General features: G+C 43.1%; 1 protein-coding gene across 1 annotated transcript in view; it reads right to left on the bottom strand.

Moving 5' to 3' along the window:
* The window catches only part of nol4la (nucleolar protein 4-like a), a 37,168-nt gene extending 11,709 nt beyond the window's left edge, over positions 1-25,459 (bottom strand). The window contains exons 1-7 of the mRNA XM_049581203.1: positions 24,883-25,459; positions 14,024-14,179; positions 12,466-12,577; positions 8,236-8,345; positions 3,098-3,239; positions 2,071-2,363; positions 193-378 (exon numbers count right to left, since the gene is read on the bottom strand). Coding sequence (XP_049437160.1) covers positions 193-378; positions 2,071-2,363; positions 3,098-3,239; positions 8,236-8,345; positions 12,466-12,577; positions 14,024-14,179; positions 24,883-25,224 — 1,341 coding nt within the window. The 5' untranslated portion in view covers positions 25,225-25,459. The remainder of the gene's footprint in view (positions 1-192; positions 379-2,070; positions 2,364-3,097; positions 3,240-8,235; positions 8,346-12,465; positions 12,578-14,023; positions 14,180-24,882) is intronic.
* Positions 25,460-26,537: the final 1,078 nt, after the last annotated feature.

The following is a 26,537-nucleotide window of genomic DNA, read 5'->3' on the forward strand; positions in this document are numbered from 1 at the left end:
ATGCATCTTTGCTACTGTACTGTACTTGTTAAGATCAGAAATGCACAGAGTAGTTTTCACAGGATAAACAGTGAGCATTGTGTACTCGCTCATATAGAGTTTAAATATGATATTGTAATATTTCTGAGTACACTATCTACGCTGACAGTACTGTATTCTGTCTATACTATAACAGGTAGACAGGTTACTTACATTGAAGGCTTTGAGTCTCTCAGGGTCCATACCCTCAGCGTCATTGATCTTGTCGCTGTCATCGTGGTCATCATGATCATCATCGTCATCATCAATTATCTGTGCCCGACCAGAGGTCAAGTCCTCAGCGCTCATGCTCAGTTCAGTTTTCACAGAGTCATAGCTTCCTGAGCTGTAAGGAGGGGACTGAAAACACACACAGAAACACACAGACATAAAATTATTATAGATTACACAGACACAAGAGCTGATTTTCCAAAGGCGACACACCCCAGGTGAAAACATGTGGGCTGTTTTGCTTTCATAACATTCTTTATTCAGACCAGTGGAAAGAAAACATCAAAAATATACATATTGATGTTTGTTTTATAATATATATTTTGTAATGCCTAAAAATCACAAAAGTTGATAAAAAAATAATTGTCTTAATATAAGGAATCAACTGGGGAAATTTCTTGGATGTCTTTTAGTTCAAATGTTTGCCCTGTTCACCTGTAGTCTTATTTTTAGTGTAAAAATGTTTTTAATTTTACAATACATAAATGTAAGGGCAATTTTCTCAATTTTTTTCATACTCTGAGCCAGAAATGTCCACCTCAGTAGCACTCTCATTCACCAAACTCCCCAGTTTTGTTCCTGTCTATATTCTGAAGGTTTTCACAGAGGGGTTTGTTAATGTATCATTCATAGCCTGATTTAGAGAACATTTTATTCGTAAAAACATGTTGAATAGTTTTTCATGGTCATTGACCCTATTATTTGATTTATGTAGTGATTAAGAGAGAGATACAAACTTCCCTCTATAAAAACCTTTCACTGTAATATGTCCACAAAAATGAAAAATAAAAGAATTTGAAACTTGGTTTTATCCAATGTTCAGATTTTTGTTCTGAAAATAAATTAAAATCAGCACATATTTAATTCAATAATGCCTCGTTTGCATTTTTAAACATGAAATTAAAAAAAATTGTAATGCTCGTCAATGTCAGTAATCAACTGGGGAAGTTTTATGTTAACTGCTAGGTAAAATTTTTACCATATTCATCCACTGAGTCTTATTTTTGGTCTAAAAATGTATGAAAATTAATACTACATATAATTTTCTCAATTAGTTTTTGTTTAGTTTCACCAAACTTTCCAGTTTTAATTCCTGTCTAGATTCTGAAGGTTTTTATTTATCTATTTATTTGTTTATTCATTTAACCAGGAAGTCCCATCGTGACTGAAATCTCTTTTACAAGAGACCTGGCCGAGGTAGCAGCCATCAAACACATTAAAATGCAATAAATACAACATATAAAACAAACATCCACAATAAAACAACTAATCAAATATAGTGGCCTCTCAAGAAAAAAAGCACATGTCTCTGTCACCACATTCTTTATAATTCTTTGCTGAGGGGTTTGTTTATATAACATTTACAGTAACAGTCCTAATAGTATGGCGAAAATAGATTTTTTTGTTTAGAGCTGTTGACAGTTATTTTTGATTTATAGTCAGGAACAGAGGGGTCTCAAATTCCCTCTGTAAAAACTTTGGACTTGTCAACAAGTCAACAAAATCAAAGATTTTTGAACCTGGTTTTATCCAGTGTTCAAATGTTTGTTCTGATAATGTATGAATATATCAGCACATTTCATTAGATAATGTTTCATTTGTATATTTAAACATAAAACAAACAAAAAAACAACTTGTAATACAATAATTAGCTGTCTTTATGTAAGTTATTGTCTGGGGAGGTTTCATGGTGATATCTGTTAGTTCAAGATATTACCCTGTTCACCTGTCTCCCCTCAACTGCTCATTGAGTAACACAGAGTCAGCTCCACATGAGACAAATGTATCTGAAGTCATGACTAATTAAGTTTTTATTCTTACCTTGTTAGTGTACTCTGTTTTGATGGGGTACTTCCTGTTGGGGTCTGCGGGGTAAGAGTTTGGCGGCGAGCTCCCAGCCGGCAGCAGTCTGTCGCTCAGGTTGACCGGTTGCTGATCCTCTGAGGAGGACGAGGGCGAGGTGGTGCTAAAGTCCAGTGGAGCGCTCAGCCCGTTCTCTGTCACCTCCCCGTATGGGGCCCCACCATCTGGGGGGTTCCCACCCACAGCCAGCACCTCCGGGGAGGTCAGGGCCGGCAGCCCGTTGGCACTGCCGCTCTCCGAGGAGTCGTCGTCTGGCAGAGGAACAGAAGACACGGAGCTGAGCTGTGCATGTGTTTGTCATCATTTTGCTTTAATGTGAGTTTGTTTACTACAATAGGCTCTATTTCTGTCCTGGGTAACAACAGAGTGGGCGTGTGAGCACAGGGGGATGGGACTTCCTGCCTCGTGCTGTACTCTCTGAAACTGTTAAGGAAGTGGGTATTGGGGTCAACTGTCAGGATAAATAAAAGTTAGGGCAGAGGGGGAAATCTTCAGTTTTAACAGAAGAGAGAAAGAGATGAGGATGAGGAGGGACTGATGGGGGAAGGGAGCCTTCACTTCCTGGTGTGTGTAAATTACAGCTTTTTAACCCAGTTTATGGTCGTGCACTGATTTCACTGTGATTTCTACATGGGTCACGTTCCCACCTATGTTCACTGTAGAAAGGATTGATTCTCCATCATAGCAGGTCCTTTCTATCATGGTGCCTAATCTGTGAAGGTTAATATCGGCCTTTGTCCTACTTCTCTAAGCCCTGAACCCTGAGAGAAAGAGAGGGGTGCGCAATGGGTCGGGGCTGCGGTGGTGTCCCACCCCCTGTAAGGATGGATTTATTTGGATTAGTCCACTAAGAACGAGGCAAGCTGTTTCCTGTGTAACAATCTGTACCTTCCAATCATATACCTCCAGATGCAACTAAAACAATAAAACAAACTGTGGACACAGATACACTGTCCTGGTTGTTGTTGGCATGTGTTTGTCTTACCTTCCTCCTCTTTAATGGGGGCTGCTGGGTTGCTGACTCTCTCTCCGTTGGGTGGACTGGGCTCAGGCACTGGAGGCTGCTCAGCTGCGACCCATGTGGTCTCAACGCCGTTCATGTCCTCGCTGCTCACCGAACTATCATCCTGAAGGGAGAGAGAAAGGAAGAGACCATGAGGCGGGGAAAGGAAGCTTGGCTGTGAAGAGGGAGTCGTGTCAGGATGGAGATCCTTTTGACAAACTTCCAAGTTTCCCATTTTGTCCTGTAGAGATTAAAAAGGGAGAAGAAGAAGAAACTCTTCCATCACAGGTTCAAATCTACAATTCATCCAGTCACAAAGGGCCTCAAGTGGACTTCTGCAGACTTCCAGAGAGTCTGCTTGGGGTGCAGACTTCAGAGAGTTAATTGCCCACAGTTCATTGCAATATGGAAGTGACAGTGTAGTTTTTTCCTTTTCAATAGCTGGCTAAAAAATCAAAACTTATATATATGTAAAACAGTTACTGTAGCCAATTAAAACAGTACTTGAATCATGTTGGCCAGAAATAATATTCAACATCATGATACAGAAAAATGTAGAAATATAGGCTGTAGAGGGAATGAAAATGCATTGTATTATTGCAGCCTACCCAAAAGGTTGCGCAGTGTAATGCCAAATATATAGGCTAGAAAGCAGTATGTACAGTACAGTTGTACAGCCTCAGTCTGCAAGTCCAGAGGGTGGACAATTGGATCCAGCCATGGTCATTTCTGGCTCCAAAAACCCAAGATTGCGATGGCTGTAATGCTGAACTCAAAGCTTTAAAACTGGAGTCCAAACCAGTGGGTGACATCACGGCAGCTACTTCCATTATTTATTCAGTCTATGAGGACAACCCGGAAGTTGGCACCACCCTGGTTCCCTTGTCAAAAAGCCAATGGGCTTGTTGTTGTTTTTTTTGTTCAGCAAGATCATCACACATGAGCAGGGGCTGATTGTCAGACAATGGGCTGCCCCCCCACGTAAGAGCGAGACACACACACTTTATACTTGTTCAGCCTCTGCTAGTGTCGTTGTTTTGCATCTCTTTGTAGTCGGAATACATCCTTTTGTAGTTTTTTGTCTCTTTGCAGTTCCTTTGCATTTCTTTGTGGTCATTTTGAATCTCTATCTGGTGGGTATGTGTTAATTTGAGTGACATTTTGCAGGTGAAGGCCAGAGCAACTCCCCCCAAAAAAAACACATTGGGCCCCTGTGCCTGTGCCAGATAGGCCTGTTCAGTAATCCTTCCAAACAAATAAATACCACTTTTATGAATTTCGAAGCGTAAATGCAATCACCCAAAGTAAAAATCTAATGTCAGGCTATAAACAAACTCAACCTCCATCACATGACTTTAATGTCGCCGCCACAACGAGGCTGTAAAGCCACGTTTGGTGTGATGACGTTCCGTAGTCTCATTTAGCCACTTGTTTGCAACTGTCTTTTTCAAGACCCATGAAAGCTTATAACTCAGGAGTGGGGTATTTACTAATGTATTTTATGTCATAAAACAAAACATGAAAATCGCTTACGCCTAGATTTGACCTGTGGAGTTTTTCCTGCATCACTGACATGACATACACTGCTCACTGAAATAGCTTCAGACAGGAATCTCTTAGAGGCCAGTATGGACCGGAGCAATAGTTACTGCAAAGAGGCTTTCAATGTACATTTGTGATATTTTCCTGATTTCAGTCTTGATAAAACGTGCTTAAGTCTGATTCAGAAAAAAGCAGGAGGCTCCCTGTTAAGTAATATGTTTCTTGGAGCGCTGCTATTTTTAACTCTGTTACGTAGAGACCCTAAAGATGCTTGGTGTAGCGCAACACGAATATGAGTAAACCATGAGGATTAGCCAAGGAGAGCGGAATAATCTCAAACTATTCAAAGGCTGTCCCGAGCTTCGGCTCCAAACTACAGGCATTATATCATCTGCTAACAGCCATGAGCATATCTCAGAGCGACCCAGGCCACTTCCTGTTAACATACATGATGACTTGTCTCTGGCCTTTGTGCTCACTGTCATGTATCAGCTGGCAGAGAGGGGAGCAAAGCTACGACTGTGTGATGGGAACAGAGCGGAAATATCATCTCGCCATCTCATTCCCGCCACACGAGCACACAAATAGGCCTAAACTCTTGGGAATATGCATCCGTCCCTCTGAAAGGGGGTTTGAGGAGGACCAAAATGCTCAGTGACGGCTCCATTAGGTACCAAGTGAGTAGTGTAGCATTAAAGAGAGTGACGGAGACACGAGAGGGAGAGAGGCTCTAATTACACAGCTTCTAAGTAGTCGGGAACGTAGCATCATTAATGCTTTAGTGTATAATTCATAAAGTCTGGGGATTTACTTTTAAGACCAAGACCCAAAAGAGTTTTACAAAGAGATAAGCTGGAGCATTTAACTCACTACACGTTACTTGAATAAACTTTATTGTCTCGTCAATCAAGACAACAAACATATGTCTCTAGAAGTTGATATGACTTACAGTATAATAATGTTTTTGTAAAGAGATAAAATAATTAGTCGATCGACAAAAAAATATATATTATTTTGATCATCTCTGAACAGTTTGGGTCATAAAAACATTCAGTGGTTCATGCTTCTCAATTATGAGGATCTGCTGCGTTTCTTCTTCTCAGTAGATTTAATTTTAACATTGCTGGGGACACACATGAGGTTGGGGGTCTTTTGCTAGGAAACACTGAACACTGAACACAATTTCCTTCATTCTGGTGAATTTGTATGCAACAATTTTTGCCTGTCCTGCATCAGTTTGTGCTGGAAAGGTCTTTAATACTATCAAAAACAAAGTCCTCACCTACTTTCTTGTACTGGGGGGGACTCAAAATCCCCTCAAAATCTACGCCTATGCTTGTGTGTGATAGTAAACTAAATACTTTTTGATTTTAGACTGTTGTACGGGAAAAAAAACAAGCAATGTAGAAATGCTACTGTGGAATTTAGGGAACTCTGGTCAGCATTTTCACAAGTTTCACAAGTCATCGGTTTCAGAGTCTGTTTTTGATGTGGTGTTTATAACTAAGTCTGTATCTATTCAAAGCGGTCAAATGGAGGGGCATCCGAATCAGATTAAGGTTCACTGCCAAACAGACAGTGGTGGATCTTCCTATTTCCTTTTTTAGATAAAAATAAAAAAATAATGGACATAATGGATAAAAACACAAAACATAATGGATAAGTTGGAAGGGAGTGTGTGTGCAGAGCATCGGAGTAAGAGAAAATGAAAATAGAAAAGACATTCTGGGCACAACACAAAAAAAGAAACACATTTGCAAATTTATACAATTTTTTATTGTGTTTTTTTTTTTGTTGGTATTATTTGTTAGCTAAATTGTTAATTTGTGTTGATATTATTTAATTTAATTTAATTTAATTATTTTATTTTATTTTATTTTATTTTATTCATTTTTTGGTGTGGGGTAAGGTGCCAGGTGAAACTTGCCTAGGGCGCTGAATGTCTGAGATCCAGCACCGCAAGTAAGTTTTCACTTACAAGGTATTTGCCTTGGTGTTTTGGTGCATACAATAAATGTTCAATGAACTAATCAAGGGGAAGCACTGTAAAACTTCATTTAATAGCCCGGCTATTATTTGCTTAAATCACTGAAATCAGCAGGACTATATTTGGGACAGGTCTTTAATTCCTTTCACACAAAACTGTTGCTCAGCAAAGATCAGGAGATATAATCAAATTGTTTATTTAAACCAGTATGAATATTACTTGTATAAAAACCAAGCTTCAGATAATATATCAATTATGAATCATTCATTTGGTCTAGCTCCAACAGACAGAGCGTCAGAGAGAGAGAGTTACATCACTTGAGGATTTTGGCACCTGGCAAAAAATAATTTCCACAACTTGAATACATTTTTTTGAAAAACCCTTTTGATTCTTTTGATCTGAGGACCCTTATGGACTAAAAGAATATGAATAACTTACAAGGTAATCAAGTAATGGACACATAATTTGAGGTAGCCAACAACCCCCTTTTATACATCTGAAGGACCTCCATAGAAAACAATGAACTGCTTGGCAACCAGACCAGGCGTCTAATTGAGACAAGCCTTTATTTGTCAAAATGTGTAGCCACACTGGGCTAGTAGAAGGGACTGGGCTTTTAATTGAAGTTTTACGGTATTGAATATACAATAGTAAAACTACAATAAAAATATGAAAAAGAAACCATAGAATACTATAAAATAGAAATATGTGTAATACCTCTGTCTCAGGATGAGAGAGTTGAACACTTTTGTTGAGTAAAATATTAAACAGTGAGAGTGTTTGGTATCTGAGGCACGTTTTGTCTCCATATGTAGTTTGTTTCTTTACTGTACCATAACAATCAGCAAAGTTCTGCAGAACAACATGCAAACAGTTTGCAGCAGACTGAACACACACTCACAGACTCTCCGCTGATCTGCTTTTGTCAACAGAACAAACCTGCTGCAGTTTGAACCAACTGCTGCTCTGAACTGTTGTGCGACGCAGCGCAGCAGAAATATGGAACAAATCACTACAAGTCTCCTACAGCAGTTGAAACAGCCCTCTGTGATGGTTAATTATTAAATTATTGGCCCGGCTCATTCTCAGTCTGCACACAGATGTGACCAACACTCTGAGCATTTGTTAATTTGTACTCACCCGCAAATCACAGTCTGGGTCATTGTTCCGGATAATCCTAATTATGCGTGAGTGAGGTTCTACATTATCATCATCAAGTAGCGCTCCCTGCACTTCAGTGACAGTGGTTTCTGAGTGTTTCTGTCACAGCCACACATGGGGAGGGGCCTCACACGTGACGTCAGAGGGCTTACTAATCCTTATTTCACACTGAGCTCCTCCTCCCAGCAGGGGCACCGCTCTCATTGTTCAGGAGTGAATTAAAAGTTCAGAAGAAGCATGTTTTATTCTGCCTGCACAGAGTGTTTCTGCTCACAGCCTCCATGAGAAGGAACAGAACACAAACCAGATGATGTGTTTAGTCAGTACAAACACAATTATAGTGGATAGGAGACGTTTTTTTTAATTAATCCCTCAGGACACCTTGTATCTGTTCCCACGCTTCACAAACATGCAGTAAAGAGGCACTCACCCTTTCAGTGGCAGTCATGCACTGCAGCTTCATCTGTTTCAGGTAGGTGGCAGTAAGAGGCATGTTGTAATCAATGAGGTCCGGGACCAGGGAGGTGGGTCGGTCATTTTCTGACAAAGACAGCACAAAAACCACACAAATTATGAACAAATAAAAAACACTTATTATAGGTCCAGTGTGCAGGATTTAGGGGCACCTATTGGCAGAGATAGTTTATAATATTCATAACTATATTTTCATTAAATCACCTCAAACTAAGAGTCATTGTGTTTTCGTTACCTTAGAAACAGCCGTTTATATCTACATAGGGAGCAGCTCCTCGTCTATGAAGATCGACGTGTTGCACCGCCATATTTCTACAGTAGCCCAGAACGGAAAAACCATACACTCGCTCTGGATAGGGACATTCACATTTTTGTATTTTGTGTTTTTGTGTCAGCCACCATGGTTCTCCTACACGCTGGGAACATGAGAGAAATTTCTGCAACCTAAGTGCCACTAAATCTTTCACACTGGACCTTTACATCTCTGGTTCCCAACTGGTGGGTCACGGTCCAAAAGTGGGTCACGGATCCAATCTGAATGGACCACAAGTGACTCACAAAGATGTCAAGTTTGTAAAAAACACACTTTATTTTTAAGTACAGTGAATTTTTGGCACAGAGAGTCTACTTTGAAGTGTCGTTTCCTGCTGTAGAGTGAGTGACTAATGGACAGCTACTTAACAGAGACAGCAAACTAGCTCGACGACATGGCCAAACACAAGTATGATGCTGTGTATATTAAACTGTGTGGACATTGAACTAATGGCTAAAGAGAAATCTGGACCTGTTGGGAACCACTGATTTATACAATTCTGATTTAGAGGCCCAGTATTCTGCTCATTTTCAGGTTTGTACTTGTATTTAGTGTTTCTGCCAGAACATGTTTACACTCTTTAATCCTCAAAAAACACATTATTTTTCTTCAACTGACTGCCTGAATATACCTGTACTCACTCTGTGTCTGAAATAAATGTAATAAATATAGTATCAACTTTTATTTGGCACAAAATTTTGGGCTAAATCAGCGGATCGGACGTGAACTTCCTGTTTTTTTTAGAGCATGGTGTACACCTCTTCATTAACCACACAAAATCACCTGCATAATTTAAATAGGCACCATTAAAGGTAAGCTAAATTAGCTGTGACCACTTCCTGTTTGAAGTGTAGTCATTGATGTTCACACAGCTATCACTAGATTACTTTGACACTGAAGAAAACTAATAAATAGATATAGATTTTTGTCACCATTCTCAGACAAGTTCTCAAGTTCTGGTATTTGTGGACATTTATTTGGGATAGAAATCAGAGATATTATATCCTCTGAAAGTGTTTAAGTCACAATTAATCGAAAATATGTAGATAATGTCTGTGTGCTTGGAAATGACTAAATTATGACTCAGAAGGAAAGCCAGTTTTGGAGTAAACTGTGTGCCAAATCAGCCAGCCAGACTGCAATAATAAACTTCCTGTTTTTGTCGTGGACCAGCATGCGCCTGTCCATCAACCATGCAAAATAGCTGCTGTGATTTTAGTTGGCACCATTAAAGTATGTCGAATTAGCTGTTACCACTTCCTGTTTGAAGTGTACTCATGATATACCAACTATCACTGTAATACTTTGATACTGAAGAAAAATGTGATGATTCTTTGGCAAGTTCTGGAGTTACACGGCGTGTCTTTGTCTTTGCCTTCTAAAACAGATTCATGGACATTTATTCATGATGGACATCACAGATAATGATATCCTTGGAAGTGTTTAATTGACACCGAATCCAAAAATATGTCTATCATGTCTGTGTGCTTGGAACTGACTGAGTTATGACTCAGAGAAGTTGTGCCATTCTGGGTGCAAATTTTGGGCCAAAGCAGCCGGCCAGACTGCAATAACACACTTCCTGTTGTTTTTTTAGAGCACCAGCACGCACCTGTCCATCAACCATTAACCATTAAAAGTATGCAGAATTAGCTGTTACCACTTCCTGTTTGCAGTGCACTCACAGATATACACACAACTATCACTGGAATACTGTGATACTGAAAAAACGCGTAAAATCGTGATGATTTTCAGGCACGCTCTGGCATTATTTCTTCTTTCATTTCTATTTATAAACATGTATTTGCGATGGACATTGAAGATAATGACATCCTCAGAAAGTGTGTGAGTCACACTGAATCCAAAAATATGTCTATCATGTCTGTGTGTTTGGAATTAATGAGTTATTGTAACTCAGAAGGGATGCCAATTTCGGCGTAAATTTTGGGCCAAATCGATTGGCCAGACTGTGATAATTAACTTCCTGTTGTTTTTTTTTTAGAACACTGGTATGCATCTGTCCATCAACCACACAAAAGCTGCCCCCATACTTTTAATTAGCACCATTAAAGTACGCCAAAATAGCTGTGACCACTTCCTGTTTGAGATGTACTAATGGATATAAACACAACTGTCACTGGATTACTTTAATATTCTGAGGTAACGATATCAGAAAGTGTGTAAGTCACACTTTAATCCTAATAATTGTAGATAATGTCTGTGTGTTAAGATGTGACTGAGTCATTATGAGTCAGAAAGGATGCCATTTTTGGCGCAAATTTTAGGCCAGATCAGCCGGCCAGACTGCAATAACAAACTTCCTGTTTGTTTTTTAGAGCACCAGCATAGACCTGTCCATCAACTATGCAAAATTGCCTCCATAATTTAAAATGACGCCATTAAAAGTATGCAGAATTTGCTGTGACCACTTCCTGTTTGAGATGTACTCATGGACTATCACTGGAATACTTTGACACTGAAGAAAACTTAAAACTGTGACAATTCTCAGGCAAGTTCTGGAGTTATATCCTCCTGAGTCCCCGTGTCCTTATTTGAGGACATTATATTTTGGGTTTACTTGACCTTATACTTAATTCTACTTGACTTAGACCTGTTGTCCTCATTTGTGGACAGTTTTGTGCCATCTAGTGGCAGTAAGAGCACAATACACTAATCCATCTAAAAACAAGATGGCAGCCATCTCAATCAAGTCAGTCTACAACCGACCCGACACAAACGTGGACAAGATCCAAAACCTGATCACATTTTATGATTGAAACTAATGTTTGTAGTTTGCTACGGCAACAAATTTCACCAATTTTAGCAGCGGTAACAAACTAAGACACTGTTAATTAGAAAGTACTCGTTTGAAGACATAAGGAATTTATCATCAGCTCATTGACGGACATTGGGACTTAATTATCACTGACGGTGTTTCGTTTTTTCATACTTATCAGGTCCTACTGATCTAACTAGAAGAAATTAAAAATGCATACCAAACAAAAGCTCAGGTCTCGGGAGGATAAGGGACGTCATTTTTCTTTGACTTACTAACAGATTTATGGCCATTTATCAGTGATAGACTTCAGGGATATTACACCCTCTGAAAATGTTTAAGTCACACTGAATCCAAAAAGTATGTTGATCATGTCTGTGTGTCTGGAACTGACTGAAGTATGACTCAGATCGGTGCCATTTTTGGCGCAAACTGTGGACCAAATCAGCGGTCCAGACTTCCTGTTCTTGTTTTTTTAGAGCATGACGTGCACCTGTCCATCAACCATGCCTACAAATTCTTTGAATGAGGTAGATTTGCTGCACTATCCTGCAAAAAGGTTAAAACCGATGGAGTAACCTCTGCTGTTTGTACCACCTGAACCCAAACAAAGTGGCTGTGAGCTGTCTGCAGTCTCCACACTGGCCACTGGAGGGACTCTGTGATCGGTTTGGTGGGTCTATACAATCCCAGAGATGTGGTCCTCTTGGGTCTTTGTTACAGCATGTCGGTGATGGATACATATACAACATGTTTTATTAATGAAGGCTCAGTGTCGAAACTCTTCCAAGTATAAACAGCTAAGATCACATCAGCTGATATCTAGTGTCTGACAGGACAGTGGAGAACTCAGCTCTATCTGATACATCAAATCAACATTTCTATGAATCTTAAAATGAAATTATTGCAGAAAATCCCACAGCGAGAGGATTGATTGTTTTCTATAATCCTAGCATGCATTGCAACACAGCAATTAAACCTTTTCCATGTCACAGGATCTGAGCATTATCCACTCTTAAAGGTTGATCTAAAAAAAATCAGTTAATGATGTTTCTAGAATTAGCCAGCCTCTCCACGGGTCAGATGTGTGCCGTTACCTTTGAACTCTGCAGTGCTGGGGTTGATGTGCATCCTCTTCTGACACTCTCCACAGCTCATTAGGAACCGAGTCACCGCCTCTCTGGGCAGGAAGGCGTAAGTCTCTGCTATCTGTGCCGGGGGAGTGAGCAGAGGAGACTGGGTTACGGAAACAAAAATGGCAGCAGTTACGGCTCAGGCTGTGAACTCAGAATGTGTGTGTGCAGGTGTTTTTTTGTACGGTGCATGTGTGAAAGTTTGGGGTCAGTGATTATGTGTTATCTGGATGTGGCATGAGGAGGAATCCTCCCTCCAGGCGATCTCGCTGCCTTCAAACGGCCTAATTCCAGCTGTACGCATTTCTGCTGTGATGCTCTAAAACACGAGTGGTGCTCATCATCCTCCTCTTCCTGCTCTCTCAGGTGCAGTCGACTCGTATCTCCACCTCTTTCTCATGCTCAGCCTTCCTTCTCTGTTTGTCTCCGCTGCTATGCCACCCTCCCCTCCTCGCCCCCTCTGGCGTTTCCCTGTAAAATGCGACCTTCACGTGACCATGGAGAGGCAGCAGGGGTGCCCACCCCCACCGGCCCACCATCACCACTGCCACAGCTCCCCATCCCCTTTGCACCCCCTCAACCCACCCCACCCCTCACGGCCCCTTGAGGCAGCTGAGAGGGAAAGGCCACCCAGAGGAGCGTGCACCTCCCAGAAGGCCACAGTGACAGTTCCATATTATGCCCTGCCCCAGTGATGCTGCCTCCTCAAAAGGGTACACTCTATGAGACGTGACAGGACCTCTCTACAGGGCAGGAGGACGTGGCTCTATGATTTTTTTTTTTCTCCCATCCTGCGGGGTGGGGGGTACCAGAGTCCTGCTAAACCCCCCTCACCAACGCAGCACTAAAGCTACATACAAAGCCCCTGTCAGGACACCACACCCGTCCCGAGACCAAACCTCACTTGGTTTGTAAACTCATATTCTGCCTTTGTTCCTGCGACATCCATCATGTGACACAGTGAAACTCCTGTGCACCATCAGTACTTTGTTTTACTGGTAAAGGTGGTTATTGGTTCCCTTGGTAACTCCTGATGCTAGACATTATACATGATGTCGCCAGAGCGAAGGAGTACAGCCTTTTGTCTTTCACAGAAATAAATATTCCCACCGGTCTCCAGGTGTTGAACATTTAGTCAGGAGCGACTGGAAGTTTTGGCCTCCTAAAAGAAAACTGGGCCCATTTCTTAAAATGAAAAAACCCTACTGTTTATTTATTTATTTATTTTTTACCTCACTCCAGCTGTGGACACAAAGGAACAAGAGATGGTGTCTGCATGCTGTAATATGCACACTTAACACACTGTTATGTGTATTATGTATTTTTATGATTTTATGGTGTATGCTTTTCATTTGTTCTGAACTATTGTTATGAAGCAGCAATACTTGTGCAGCTCCTGAGTCCAAGAGTGTCCCGAGAGTGTTAATTGTCCCAACAGGCACAATCAAGTGTATCGTATCATATTTCAAGGCATTTGTCAGACCGCTTATCCTGCTGAGGGTACCTGGTTGGATTCACTCACCGCTTTGTAGGTCTTCTTCTGGCCTGCATGTTTGGGTGCTCTCCCAGGGTCAGCGCCCATCTCCACATGCATGGCATAGATGATGTCGAAGAAGTCTTCTACCACAGCTACACGCTTCAGGGAGGAGTTGTCTTGGGCCGAATTCCCATCTGAACACTGAAACACAGACAGAGATTGGGGTAAGGTTTCATGTTCCATCTCAGAGATTTATCAGTGGTTCCCAACTGGTGGGTCATAGTCCAAAGTGGGTCGCGGGCCCATTCTGAATGGACCGCAAGTGACTCACAAACACGTCAAGTTTGCTGGAAATTTAAGTACTTCAAAATAAAGTGGTTTATTTAACACAGAGCTTTTATTTTGAAGTGCTGTTTTCCGCTGTAGAGTGAGTGACTAACTGACAGCTGTTTGACAGAGACAGCAAATTAGCTCAACACTGTGGCCAAACACAAGTATGACGCTGAATGTTTTAGGCTGTGGGACCTTGAACTAATGACTAAAGAGAAATCTGGACACTGGGGCTGGACCAGTTGGGAAACACTGGTCTGTTAAAGCTGCAAATGGAGCTTCCTGCATCCATGAGCAGGATCTTTAGGGCACATGAGTCATGTTGTTACAGCCACTCACACACCCTGCACAAGGTGTCCTAACCCGAAACAGCCTGCTTTGTTTTGTCCATAAATCAGTCTGTCTTTATGTTTCCCTCCCAGCTGGAGAAGTCTGGGCCCGGCCAGGTCGGCAGCCATCACCTCATCTCTGCAATGTTTAAAAATAACACCACCGACACTGTACAAGACCAACAGTCCCTCCTACTACCACCTCTGGCAGCCATCCTGCCTCCCGTACTGCTGACCCTGTCGCCATAGAAACTGCCACTGATTTCTCTCGGGCAGGTGTGCTGGGCAAAGGGTCATGTGACACACCATAGAAGTAGGATCGCCAGGACAACGGCCTCCATCCGCAGCACCACATGGGGCTTTCCTCTCCTTTCTGCCTCCATCTTTTTTTTTTTTTCTCCAAGTAACTCTCTCATCCCCTCCTTAACAAACACTTTGCATTTTCCACCAGATCTTATCTTAATATTTCTGCACCTGCTGATATTTTTAAAGTGCCCCAGCAAGCATGAAATGAACACAAAAAGGATTTGGGCATTTAATTAGTTTTTTTCATGAGTCCAGCTCTTTCACGCAGATGTGAGACAAGCGCTGACATTTTCTGGAGATTGGGTTCTAGCTGGGGAGTGATCTTTTCTTGTTTGAGTGAGAGGAGGGTCCGGAGTTCAAAAAGTTGTCCCCCCGGCATTGAGGAATCACACTTTTGTCCCCCTCCTCTTCTTGACATTTCTGCACAGTTCCTGGGATCTGACATTTCATTTTCTCGTTTTTCCCCTAACTGTGTCCTCGCTCCTGCCTTTACGTCTTCATCCCCTACCTTTCCGTCCCGTCTCTCTTTCTTTCTTTCTTTCTCCCTCCCCTCCTCCTCCTCCTCCTCTTCTTGCTCCTGCTCTCCCAAGTGCGAGGTAATGATCGTTGCCATGGCAACTAAAACCAGCTCACAGAGCGGGTTTGTTTTAATCCGGCCCTCTCTCCCTTTCTCTCCCTCTCTCTGTCGAGCCACTCTCCCCTGTCAGCACGGGCTAAATGTAATGATAATAAATGAAATAATAGCGATCCTCCACCTCATCATCACAGCTGTAATCTGTCGCACTTGGAGGTATCATCACCATTCCCCTGGTGACATCACCATCACCGCCGCTGCTGCCGCTACCACTGCTGCTGCTGCTGCTTCTTGGGACAATGGTGTCAGGTCCATTCACGCTGGATTTAGATAATCTCATACAACTGTGGGGTGTGCATTGCACCCACACCGCTGCTGCTGCATCCTCCACTGAATTCTACCCCAACAAAATATCCAACATACAAGCTCAGGATATTCAGCTGGGAATGTATTCTCTGAGCTGAAAAACACACACATACAGAATATTGCAGCCTGCCAGTGTAAAACCTGGTGGGAAGTAGGGCTGGATATCGGAACTCAATGCCTTCAAGGTGTCGACTGAAACAACACAGTACCAAGTGGTATTGAAACTTCTCCAGTCAAACGATACCTGTATATGATAATTTTTTTTTACCCAGATCTAGAAAGAAATGACTGTTTGTATGGATTTGCTTGCGGGAAATCATCGCAAGTATTCTTCCCTTTACTGCATCCTTAGATTTACCCACAACTCATGCAGTCTGTGGTGTGGTGAAGTCCAAGCGGCAACCTCCAGAGCGGAAAAATGAAGCCACAAACTGCAGTTCTTTGAATGGCCACTTGAGGCTGGCTCTAGAGGCCAGTCAGTCCCCATAGACTTCCCATGTTAAAATGCCCAACCTCACAGCAGAAATAAACATGTTTACAGCCTGGTACAAAAACAGTTTTGGTCTCTGTAATTAATCTCAACATTCATGACAACTGTACAGGAGGTGGGTTTTCTAATAACTCATCAATCTACACTTTGTAAGTCTTAAACTCTTTGCTCCTCCACAGCTCCACCCTCTCACCCTTGTATGGTTACTTCTGGCTCTAACAAACCAAGATGGTGACAACAGAAATGCTAATCTTACGACTCCAAAACACGAGTCCACAAAACAATATGGTGGCTATGTCCATTATTTTATACAGTCTATGCACAGTGTATTTGAAGGAGTTGGCAGTTCAGTGTGCTGAGATGCCACCAAAATGTTTGAAAGTAATTAAAATAGTGAACTTGAATGCTTCCATTCACATGATGTGTATTGAGTGAAGTGTTCTGTTGGTATCAGTATCACTTTATGGGTACTGGTATCGTAATTTAAACGACACCCAGCCCTAGTAGGTGGTGTGAATCGAATGCCAAAATTTGAAATGCTTTTGTGTAGAGAAACTGAACATTATTAATCACTGCATTGATAAAATGTCAGAATATCCTGAAAAATGGCGGTTCATAACTTCCCAGAGCCCAAAGTGACGTCTTCAGATATCTTACTCTATCTGGTCAACAGTCCAAAATCACCAAATACTCAGTTTACTGTCATATATGACAAAGAAAAGCAGCAAGGCTTCACATTTGCGAAGCAAGAACCAGAAAATATTTATAATTTTTTTTGTGGAAAAAAAATGGCTGAAATATTTCATTATTGATAAATAGGATATAAAGTGCCCATCACAATTTCCTGAAGCCCAAGGTGACATCTTAAAATGTTTTTATTTGACGAACAGTCAAACATGCAGATATTCAGTTTACCAGTGGCAGATCTTATAATGGGTGACAAATAGCACCTAGGGTGCTGCGCAGAGTGGGTGGGTGCCAAAATCCCTTCCAAAAAAAAAAAAAAAAATTCAAAATTTGAAAAAGATTTAACATAAGGGAAAAACGATCCAAGAGTCCGGTCTCACTCTGAAGTTGTCGAAATCTGGCGCTTGGGCAGTGACTTACGTGTCAGACACTGACGAGAAAAGCCTTCCTTTAACATTGGCATGATACATGGCCGGTCGCCGTTATAGTTTAACGGCGCTCTGCGGCGTCAGGGGACACACGCCTGGACAAGAACAGAAGTTAAGGCGGCGAAAGTCCAAGTAGGGTGGGTGGGTCCAACAAACACTGACTTTCACCCAGGAGAGCAGTGTTCATGTCCCGTGAGATTCTAAAGCCAAACTCTGTTCTTTTGTTGCCAAAACCTTCCCATGTATGTTAGTTGTTGGAGGTAAAAAAAATTTGCATTGTTTAACTGAAGTGCGTTTACTTTGAAAGAGACTGTATGATTACAGCGTTAAATTTCCTGTGAAAACGGAAGTGTTTTGAAAGAAGACAATGCGTGTAACAGGCAGAACTTGACACAGCATCCCAGAACGTTAACAACCAATGCGCCCAGGGTACCTTTTACGTCGTATCTGGACGTGGAAAGTCCATGACCACACGTCAATATGTGATGAAGTCGGAGTGAGAATGTGTTGGATCCACAGATCTAATGCTAACGGTCTACAGTCCTGCCATTGCTGCTCACCTTCATCAGTGCTCATCACAGTCTAAACAAATGAAAAGTAAAATCCGTCCTGGGTGCAGTACAAAAAGAAAAAGAAGGCAAAATTTGTAAATTTGCATATCCCACATTTTTAAATTGTTTATTTATTATTATTACTCTTTGTGCGCTAAGTTGTGTATTTGTGTTGATTTGGCAGGGCACCAAATCTGTTTGGGGCAGCTCTGCAGTTTACAACACATAGAGGAAGCACATTTAAGATCAGGAGCTGAGGAATGTTTGCATTTTTGCTTGAAAACTATCTCCGATGATTGATCGATTACCAGAATAGTTGCTGATTATTTTACAAATCAATGAATTGACTTATCGTTGCAGCTCCATTTGTTAAACATGTAGCTGAGGCCTACTGCTACTCCCCAACTTACAGGGGAGACTGCTTCTCTTTCACCGGCCACCACACCTGTCCTGCTACCTGAAGGCCATCTCGGGCCCCTCAGCTTCGATAAGCTCTTACGTCTCCAAACACAAGTCAACAGGGAGTTAAACATTCACCTCTAAACACGATGTGCTTTGAGTGTGTGTGTATTCGTGAGCGGCGTGTGTGTTTAAGTGCAGCACATGTCTACCGGGCAAAGCTTGTAGCCGAAGCATCTCAGAGGAGAACAGCTGTTGAACAGCGCTGTAGATATTTGGTCTCATCAGCAGCAGCACGCCGCTTTTTAAAGAGCAAAGGAGACATGTCAGCATCCCTAATCGCCAACAACACCGCAAAAAAACTCCTCGCCCTCCTCCTTCTCCTCCTTCCCTCTATCTTTCTAATCCCGTAGGACTTTGCTCTCCCCAGCCACTGTACAACCAGCCCCCATCCCCTGCTCGCTCTCTCCCCGTCCCGCACCAAACCGCTCTGTTGCTAGGAGACTGGAGGGGTTGAGTCGGCTGCCCCCACCCCCGCTGGCAGTCACACACACACACACACTGTAGCAGAGAGGGGAGAGAGGAGCAGTCCTGCACACAGGCAGGTCAGGAGGAGGAGGTGATGGAGAAGGAGGAGGAGGAGGGGAGGTTCACAGGGAAGCAGCTGGGTCACAAAGACAGGCCGGCAACGAGAGGAGAGATGCAAGATATTAACTCCACACAGGAAGGGATGCTACATCTCAAATTTAACTTTTAAAGTCAACTTAAACACGGAGACGGTTTTTATTTTGTGAAGGTGGCTGCAGAATAAGTAGCTTAAGTTGGAGCAGCAGTGATGTGTGCTCAGGTACTTTCTATATGTGTGTGTGTAAGTAGGGAGTAAAGATGGCTGTGTCAACACTACTCATGACTCAGATTATCTCACTGCAGATGTGACAACAGGTCATCTTTTAAAGCCCCATCTCCCCCTCTGTAAATCTATCAACTGGCTAATGGACGCGTAAATGGAACAATCTTCATTCCCTGTGTGTGTTTGTGTGTGTGTGTGTACGCATGTGTGTGTGTCTGAAGATGCATATGACAGAATAACTGGGATAAAACAGACTATTACCTCCACAGAGTGCCCCAAATGTTTTATAAAACCCCGTTCCCTTCTTCCCCCTCCTCCTCTCGTCTCTCAATTCATGAAGCCCTGTCATTAAATCCACATTAGGTGCTCTACCCCTCATGTCCGACATCCCGTGTGTGTGTGTGTGTGTGTGTGTGTGTGTGTGTGTGTGTGTGTGTGTGTGTGTGTGTGTGTGTGTGTGTGTTTCTCTCCCGGCTGCTGCTCCCATGATGGCCACTATTTGATAGAGTGTGTGACATCCCCAATATCCAACCGAGCCGGAGACACAGACAGTCCCACCAGCCCCGGCAGACTGGCACTGTTGACGTTCCAGTCGCTGACTCAAAATGGTATGTAAATGACTCGCACATACATCATCACCGAGTCCATTTTCAGGCTATTATCATACTGTCCCAGTTCGTTAAATGTTGGCCTTGCAAAGGTATTAAAAATGACAGTAGCGGTGTGGTAGGGAGATTATTGCCGTCTTAAAGACTCTGTGTGTGTGTGCGTGTGTGTGTGTGTGCGTGTGTGTGTGCTAGTGTGTGCGTGTGTGTGCGTGTGTGTGTGTGTGTGTGGAGCAGAACTCAGACTATCTCCCACACAGGGGGGAGGCCCCCGGGCCAGTTAAAAATGGTGTTAATTTCTCCTCCTATGGGAAAGCAAAGAACGGTCTCTCCATGGCAACAGAGAGGGTGCTGAAGGGAGGAAACACAGAGCATGCGATCAGCGACCCCCTCTTTGTACGAACACACACACACACGCACACACACAAACTATCACATACGTGCAGTACGCTTTTCATCACCCATTTACAGTAAGTCACAGTAACACACTCTGCGATGAAGACACGCTGACACAAAGTCCAAATTTCCTCATGAATGTCGTTTAACAAAGAAACAGACGCATTTCCACCCTTCAGTGCAAAAGTCAATCACCGCCTCACATCCACTGTGGCGAAACCAACCAGGTGAGCCTTGTTTGGGGCGGTGAGCGTTTGCCGTTTGAACCCACAAGTCTGTTCCCATGTGTTGTGCCTAATAAGCCCTGCCAGAGAGCGACCGAACACAAAAACCATGGGACAAAAGCTCCGGAGATTCTCTATGCAAAAATAGCATTAATGCAAATGCTGTTGAATAATAAGGCCAGTATTCTTTTGACTCTGTGGCCCCTCCACAAAAGAGGAGCTCTCAGGGGAAACGTGGACTAATTAATCAGATAATAATGATGATGTTCCTCCTCTCGTCTGACGGCAAAGCACAAACATTTAGGGCTCATTTTCCAGGACGCAGATTAGAAATAGTGGTTTCTGATTTGTACACGAGGAGAGGACGTCCCGAGACAAACCTTTAGTGTGTAAATTGATAGCATTATTAAATCCTCCATTCTGGAAAACCTCTTTCTGTTTGATTTCATCCTGTTCTGTCACTTTAAAGCTGCAACTAAGCGTATTTTTTACTGTCAATGAATCATTTAGTTCATAACATACTGAAAATGTCCGCCCCAGAGCCCAATACCTTATTTAATCTGATCCAAACCTAAAGACATTCAGTTTACTGTCATATATGACCAAATAAAGCAACAAATCCTCATGTTTGAGGATCTGGAAGCAGAAAATGTTTGTATTTTTGCTGAAAAAATGGTTATTATTATTGATTAGTTGATCAATCGAAAAGAATTTTTGACAAACGATTGATTGTTTTGGGTCATTTTCAAAATAAATATACCAGATTCCTCTAGTTATGGCTTCTTACAATGTGAATACTTCCTGTTGACTTCAGTTTTCTATGATAACTATATTGAATATCTTTCATATTTGTAGATTTGAAGGAGTTAACGAGGAAAACGTCTCCCTCGGTATTTCGAATATGTGCATTTGCCCCTCTACTGAAGCATGAAAGTAACAGAGACTTTAATTTTGACAAAATTAAAGATATTTACGCCATAAATCGATGCAGAGAAGCACAAATCGATGCTTGAAATGTCACCAGAATGCAGGAAGTTGTTTGATGCTAAAAATTTCTATATGCGTCCCCCACAATGTTGAATCAAAACCTTCACCTTGATATGTTTGGACTGTTCTTTGGACAAAAGAGGACATTTGAAAGCATCACCTTGAGCTTTGAGATTCTGTGATGGACTTTTTTCACTGTGCTCTGACATTTCGTGGACCAAATCGAGAAAATACTCGACAGCTCGATCGATGATAAATTGTTAGCTGCAGCTCCAGTTGCAGATTCATTTTCTGCTCGACTGTTAATCGTCTAGCTTCGGGACGCTTCTTTATTTTCAGCCTGGTAGATTGTAAATGAAGGTTCTGGACCAATCATTTGAGTTAAAAAAGGAAGGTATACACCTTTATAACTTTAGTTTGTGACCACCAGGTTTACTTTCAAGTTTTACTTTTAAACATCATGTTAAGTGTCCCTGAACAGTTACATGAATATATATATATGTAGTTTATATATAGCCAGTGTGTCTGTGTGTGAGAGCGTGTCCACCAAAACCTAGTTGTGAGAGACGAACAGAGATATTTACAGATTTCAGTTGGCATGGCAACAAAAAGCAACAGCTCGCAGTACTTCAAAATTTTCAGTACAATGCTCATGTCAGCCGAAAGGAAATGCACGGGGCGTTTAAGCGTTCCTTTTGAGAACTGGCTGCACTCTGACTCCCCTCGTCTCGGGGAAGTGTGTTCACATCGTGTGCAATTTCTGTGGTGCATCTCTGTGTCTGTTTCTGGTCCTTTTCCCCCTCCTCCTCTGTAGCGTCCTCTAATCAGGACATAATGAGAGCTAAACGAGGTTGCATCTCCACACTGAGGGCTGCTGGATCCTCCGAGTTGTGCAGAAAGAGGGCGAGACGACGCGAGCTGGGAGGACAGAGACGGACAGAAAACAGAACATAATTCTATGTCTTGAAAAGAAGGCGTCCACGCTGAGACTGAGCCACTGGTGCCCCGCGTCTCTGTCCCGTCACACACTGAAGCAGCCTTGTATGCTTCACTGACACATAGAAGAGACCTTCTCTGTCTGCACATCAGCCACCATCATCCCTACCCCCACCCAGCCTCCCGTCATTTAGCCCCATGCCTGCCCCCATACAGAAACTTGGCACACCCTGGGAGCAGCTGCAGCGGGGCTTCCAATGCTGGAGCTCCAGAGACACGCCCCCGGCCCTGCAGCCGCACGAGGAGGCAGTGACCATTGTGTGTGTGTGTGTACGTCTGCTCGTGTGTGTGTCACTTTTCCACTGGCCCAGGACGGCCTATTTATAAAGCCTGCGAACAGTGAATTAAAAAAAAAAAAGCCCTCTGCTTTCTAATACAGTCAAATGCATTTAAATAGGTTGATTTGTTGCCTCTGACTCATCATTAGAAGCAGCTTGTGATGTTTTGTTTGTTGTTTGAATTTTCTCAAGTGGAGCTGAGTCAGGGGGATGCTTTCCCTTATGATATTAGCTACCAAGCGTGTGCACTCCTCTCCAATAGACACTTTTTCAGTCAGACTTTCTCTCCGATGGTTTAAACAGACCTCAGAGAATTACTTCATCTTAAATGGGCCTGACAGAGAAACCACGCTCACCTGGAGGATGTGATATCGATAATATATATCAAACAGGAGATATAAGGATGTATATCGAGGAGAAATGACTGGAGCCACAGACAGAAGCTAATCAACAACACATTTCAGGCACCATCTGCACCTGCAGAGACAGATCACACCTGCCCTTGTGCCCAGAGGGAAACATAATATTGAGTGGAGATTAGAGGAGTTTTGTAAAGGCAGTTGGCCTAAATCTAAACCGTGCATTCACACAGGTATAACACCTGTGGAGGGATCAGCGCCATTCAAACCAAAATCAAAGCACTCAGGCAGTAATCGGTGCCAATATCTCCTCCAGTTTGTGAAGAGAAAATGTGTTTCTGCTCTTTGAGGTCCAGAGAGACTCGGCCCCAGCAGGGCGGGTGGGGGGAGATTACTCCCTGAAGGCGCTTATTTAAAATGGTGGTTGTCTCCTTTCTGGCACAGCAGGCCCAAACACCATACAGAGACATGGTGCGTGCGCGTGCACCTCAAAGAGAGCCACTGGGGCACTGCTGACAGTTCACCGTGTACATGTTTATCCTGGAGAAGAATGTGTGATTTAACCCTTCACGCACCCGCAGCCTCAGTGATGCTCAGAGCATGATGGTGACCTGACTTCCGCCACACTAAATAAATACCTCACCCTCTCATCCGGAGACATGGAGAAGTGAAGTCTGAACTGTGGGCGTATGTCGCTATCAGTCCCGAGCAGACCCTTTTGTTTCCGCCACAGCCCCTCACGTGGTCACCAATTACGCACAGCTTCAACCCCCCATCAAATGTAGGGAATCGTTTTAAAATGTTGCAAACACAGTCCTAAACGGGCTTATGGGGCTTAATAACGTACACAATGAAATGCGGCAGAGGCAGGCTATCCTGGACTACACAGGTGTTGCCAGAGCAACGAGTGCCTGCGAGCCGATCCGCATCCTGCCCAGGACAATGAAAAGTGGGGTGCAAACACTGAGACTCAGACTGTCTGCCACACACTCGCATTTTTATTAAGAACACGGACATATGAGTATTTCTGAACCACATCTTTGCTCCCTCAAATTAAGACAAATGAATCTCGCCGACGCACGCGACACAGTCCGGTTTGCTCGACGGGACAGTGAGGGCGCGTGTCATTTGATGAATCGCTGACAATCAGCCCTGCTGAGTCGCACAGCAGAAAGGTGAATCACACATTATCTAAGTTGGCGTTAATGGCCTGTGGTCCATCAGGGAGCACGCACCGGAGCACCCTGACATACCCGACCCACGAACATGCCGTTGCATCCACGCGCGCGCGCGCAGCATCACCACATCGGGCTGCACGAGACCCTGAACAACACGGTTCAAACTAAACGTTGTCAATAGTCAATTATCTCGTGCTTTGCGCCCGGCAGCGCGCCGCTGACAGGACTTCAACCTCACTGGCGAGATGGCTATGCATGATAGCCTACCTTTTTACAATTGCTATTGCCAGGAGGCACCGGCGTTGCTATGGCAGCAAGGGATGAGAGTAGGGCTGTTCTGGTTGGGATGTGGACAAAGTGAAGCTTTATGAGGAAAGACGAGGGCGAGCCGGGACGACAAACGATTATAAGTTGTCGTTTTATTCATGTGACAGGTGCGTGTGTGCAGCTGGGAATAATGACAACTTATAGGCGAGGCGGCAACGGGACAGCTCGTGCGCGTGAGCACGCACGTTCTCTCTCTGTCACACACACACACACACGCACACACATACACACGCACACACTTTACCGTTGACTTGACCGGGACATATAGGACGGGTTTCCCTGGAGCTCCCTTCTTGTTGTGCTCTCCCAGCACGTTGGTCCCGACCTGAAATCCTTTAGACTTCACCCAGAATTTGAATTTGGCGTTGATGTGGCTGTTGTCGATATAAACGCCATCCGACTCGTCGTTCTGCAACAGTGTCTGCATGATTTTGTTATATTTTCGCCGGGTGACGGTCTTTGTTTTACCCGAGTCTCCATAAGTCCGGAGACACCAGTCCTGAAATTCACTGAACATCTCCGCCTCCAACACGACCGGACTCCGGCTCCTTTTGGGCGCATCCACGCACGCCTTTTTCGTTGCCATCGCTCCCTCTCTCCCTCACACTCCCTCCCTCTCTCCTCTCTCTGTGTGTCTGAACCCGTTCAAACAGCCCAGGCTAATAAAGACTTGACCGGGTTGATTCTCCTCCTCCGGTCCCCGCTGTCCCGCGTCAAGGATGCTTGGTTCCGGTTTTGGGACGCTGCCTCTCAGTGGCTTCCCAGCAGAAGTGACCCGGACGGTAGCACACCTGTTTGCAGCGGAGCAGTGCTGTCCCGAACCGCAGCGGTGAGAAATGTCACTTCCTCACATCATCCGCTGAGGAGCAGAGAGGGGGGCTGTCCTACAGTACGCTGAGCGGGTATCTCCCACCTGTGCGTAAAACGCTCTCCACCAAAGGGTAGGCTATGAAAAAAAAAACCCCACAGTCCTCGCTAAACAACAAAGAACAGAGACAAAAGCGTGGAAACAAACGTCGCTCTCAGTTCCTATCGACCTACTTTCTAACAGCCAACACTATTCTCGGATGCGGGTTGCTCAACCCTTAAAAAAGGCGCAAAGATGCTCTCAGTGTATTTCTATATGGCCACATATCCGATCAACATGCGCCACCTGGGATTGTTTCTGCTCCTCACACCTGTTTGAATGTGAATCGCGCTTGCACTGTCTGCTCTTTCTATCCCGTAAAAAAAAAACCCACATACACTCATATCTGCATCACACTGGTAATTTGCAGCAAAGCCTGGCTGCGGTTTGCAACAAGACGCAGGGAGAAAATGTCCGATTTGGAGACGAGGAAGGTGAAAGAGGGTGGGGGCAGAAAACATTTATACTATCTGGAGAAGATGCTAGAAAACACTGATTAGCCTACACCATTTCCTTTTGTATCGGAAACACTTTTTTTCTGCAGATACAGACAGTCAGAGATATGTAGATAAATATAACGTGGGTTAAATAGTTACAGTCACGAGGCAAACAACCTCAAACAACCCCATAAAAACTATCTGTAAAGGACTCATCTTATAAAAGGTTAATGCAGGCCTACCTAATGTGGATTTTTGTGTTTTGGTGATGCCACCCTAAATAAATTGTGTAACTTTTCTTTGCAAACAACAAAAAAAATACATAAAAAAGAATAGTTTATATTTGTTTGCAACCCAATATTTTTTAGTAAATAAGTTTCTCTTGTGAAGCTTTGGGTGATTTAAAATCTCAACAATACATCTATCTCAGTAAAAGAGAAAAAAATGAAATTAAAAATCATCTTAACAAATAAGAATCAAATTGGTTCTCCTGTCACTTTTATATAAAGAAAAAACAAACTGCACACATTTAGGATCTGGATTTGGGTCCTGTGT

Source organism: Epinephelus fuscoguttatus, linkage group LG7 (assembly GCF_011397635.1).
Source record: "Epinephelus fuscoguttatus linkage group LG7, E.fuscoguttatus.final_Chr_v1".
NCBI classification, from domain to species: Eukaryota; Metazoa; Chordata; class Actinopteri; order Perciformes; family Serranidae; genus Epinephelus; species Epinephelus fuscoguttatus.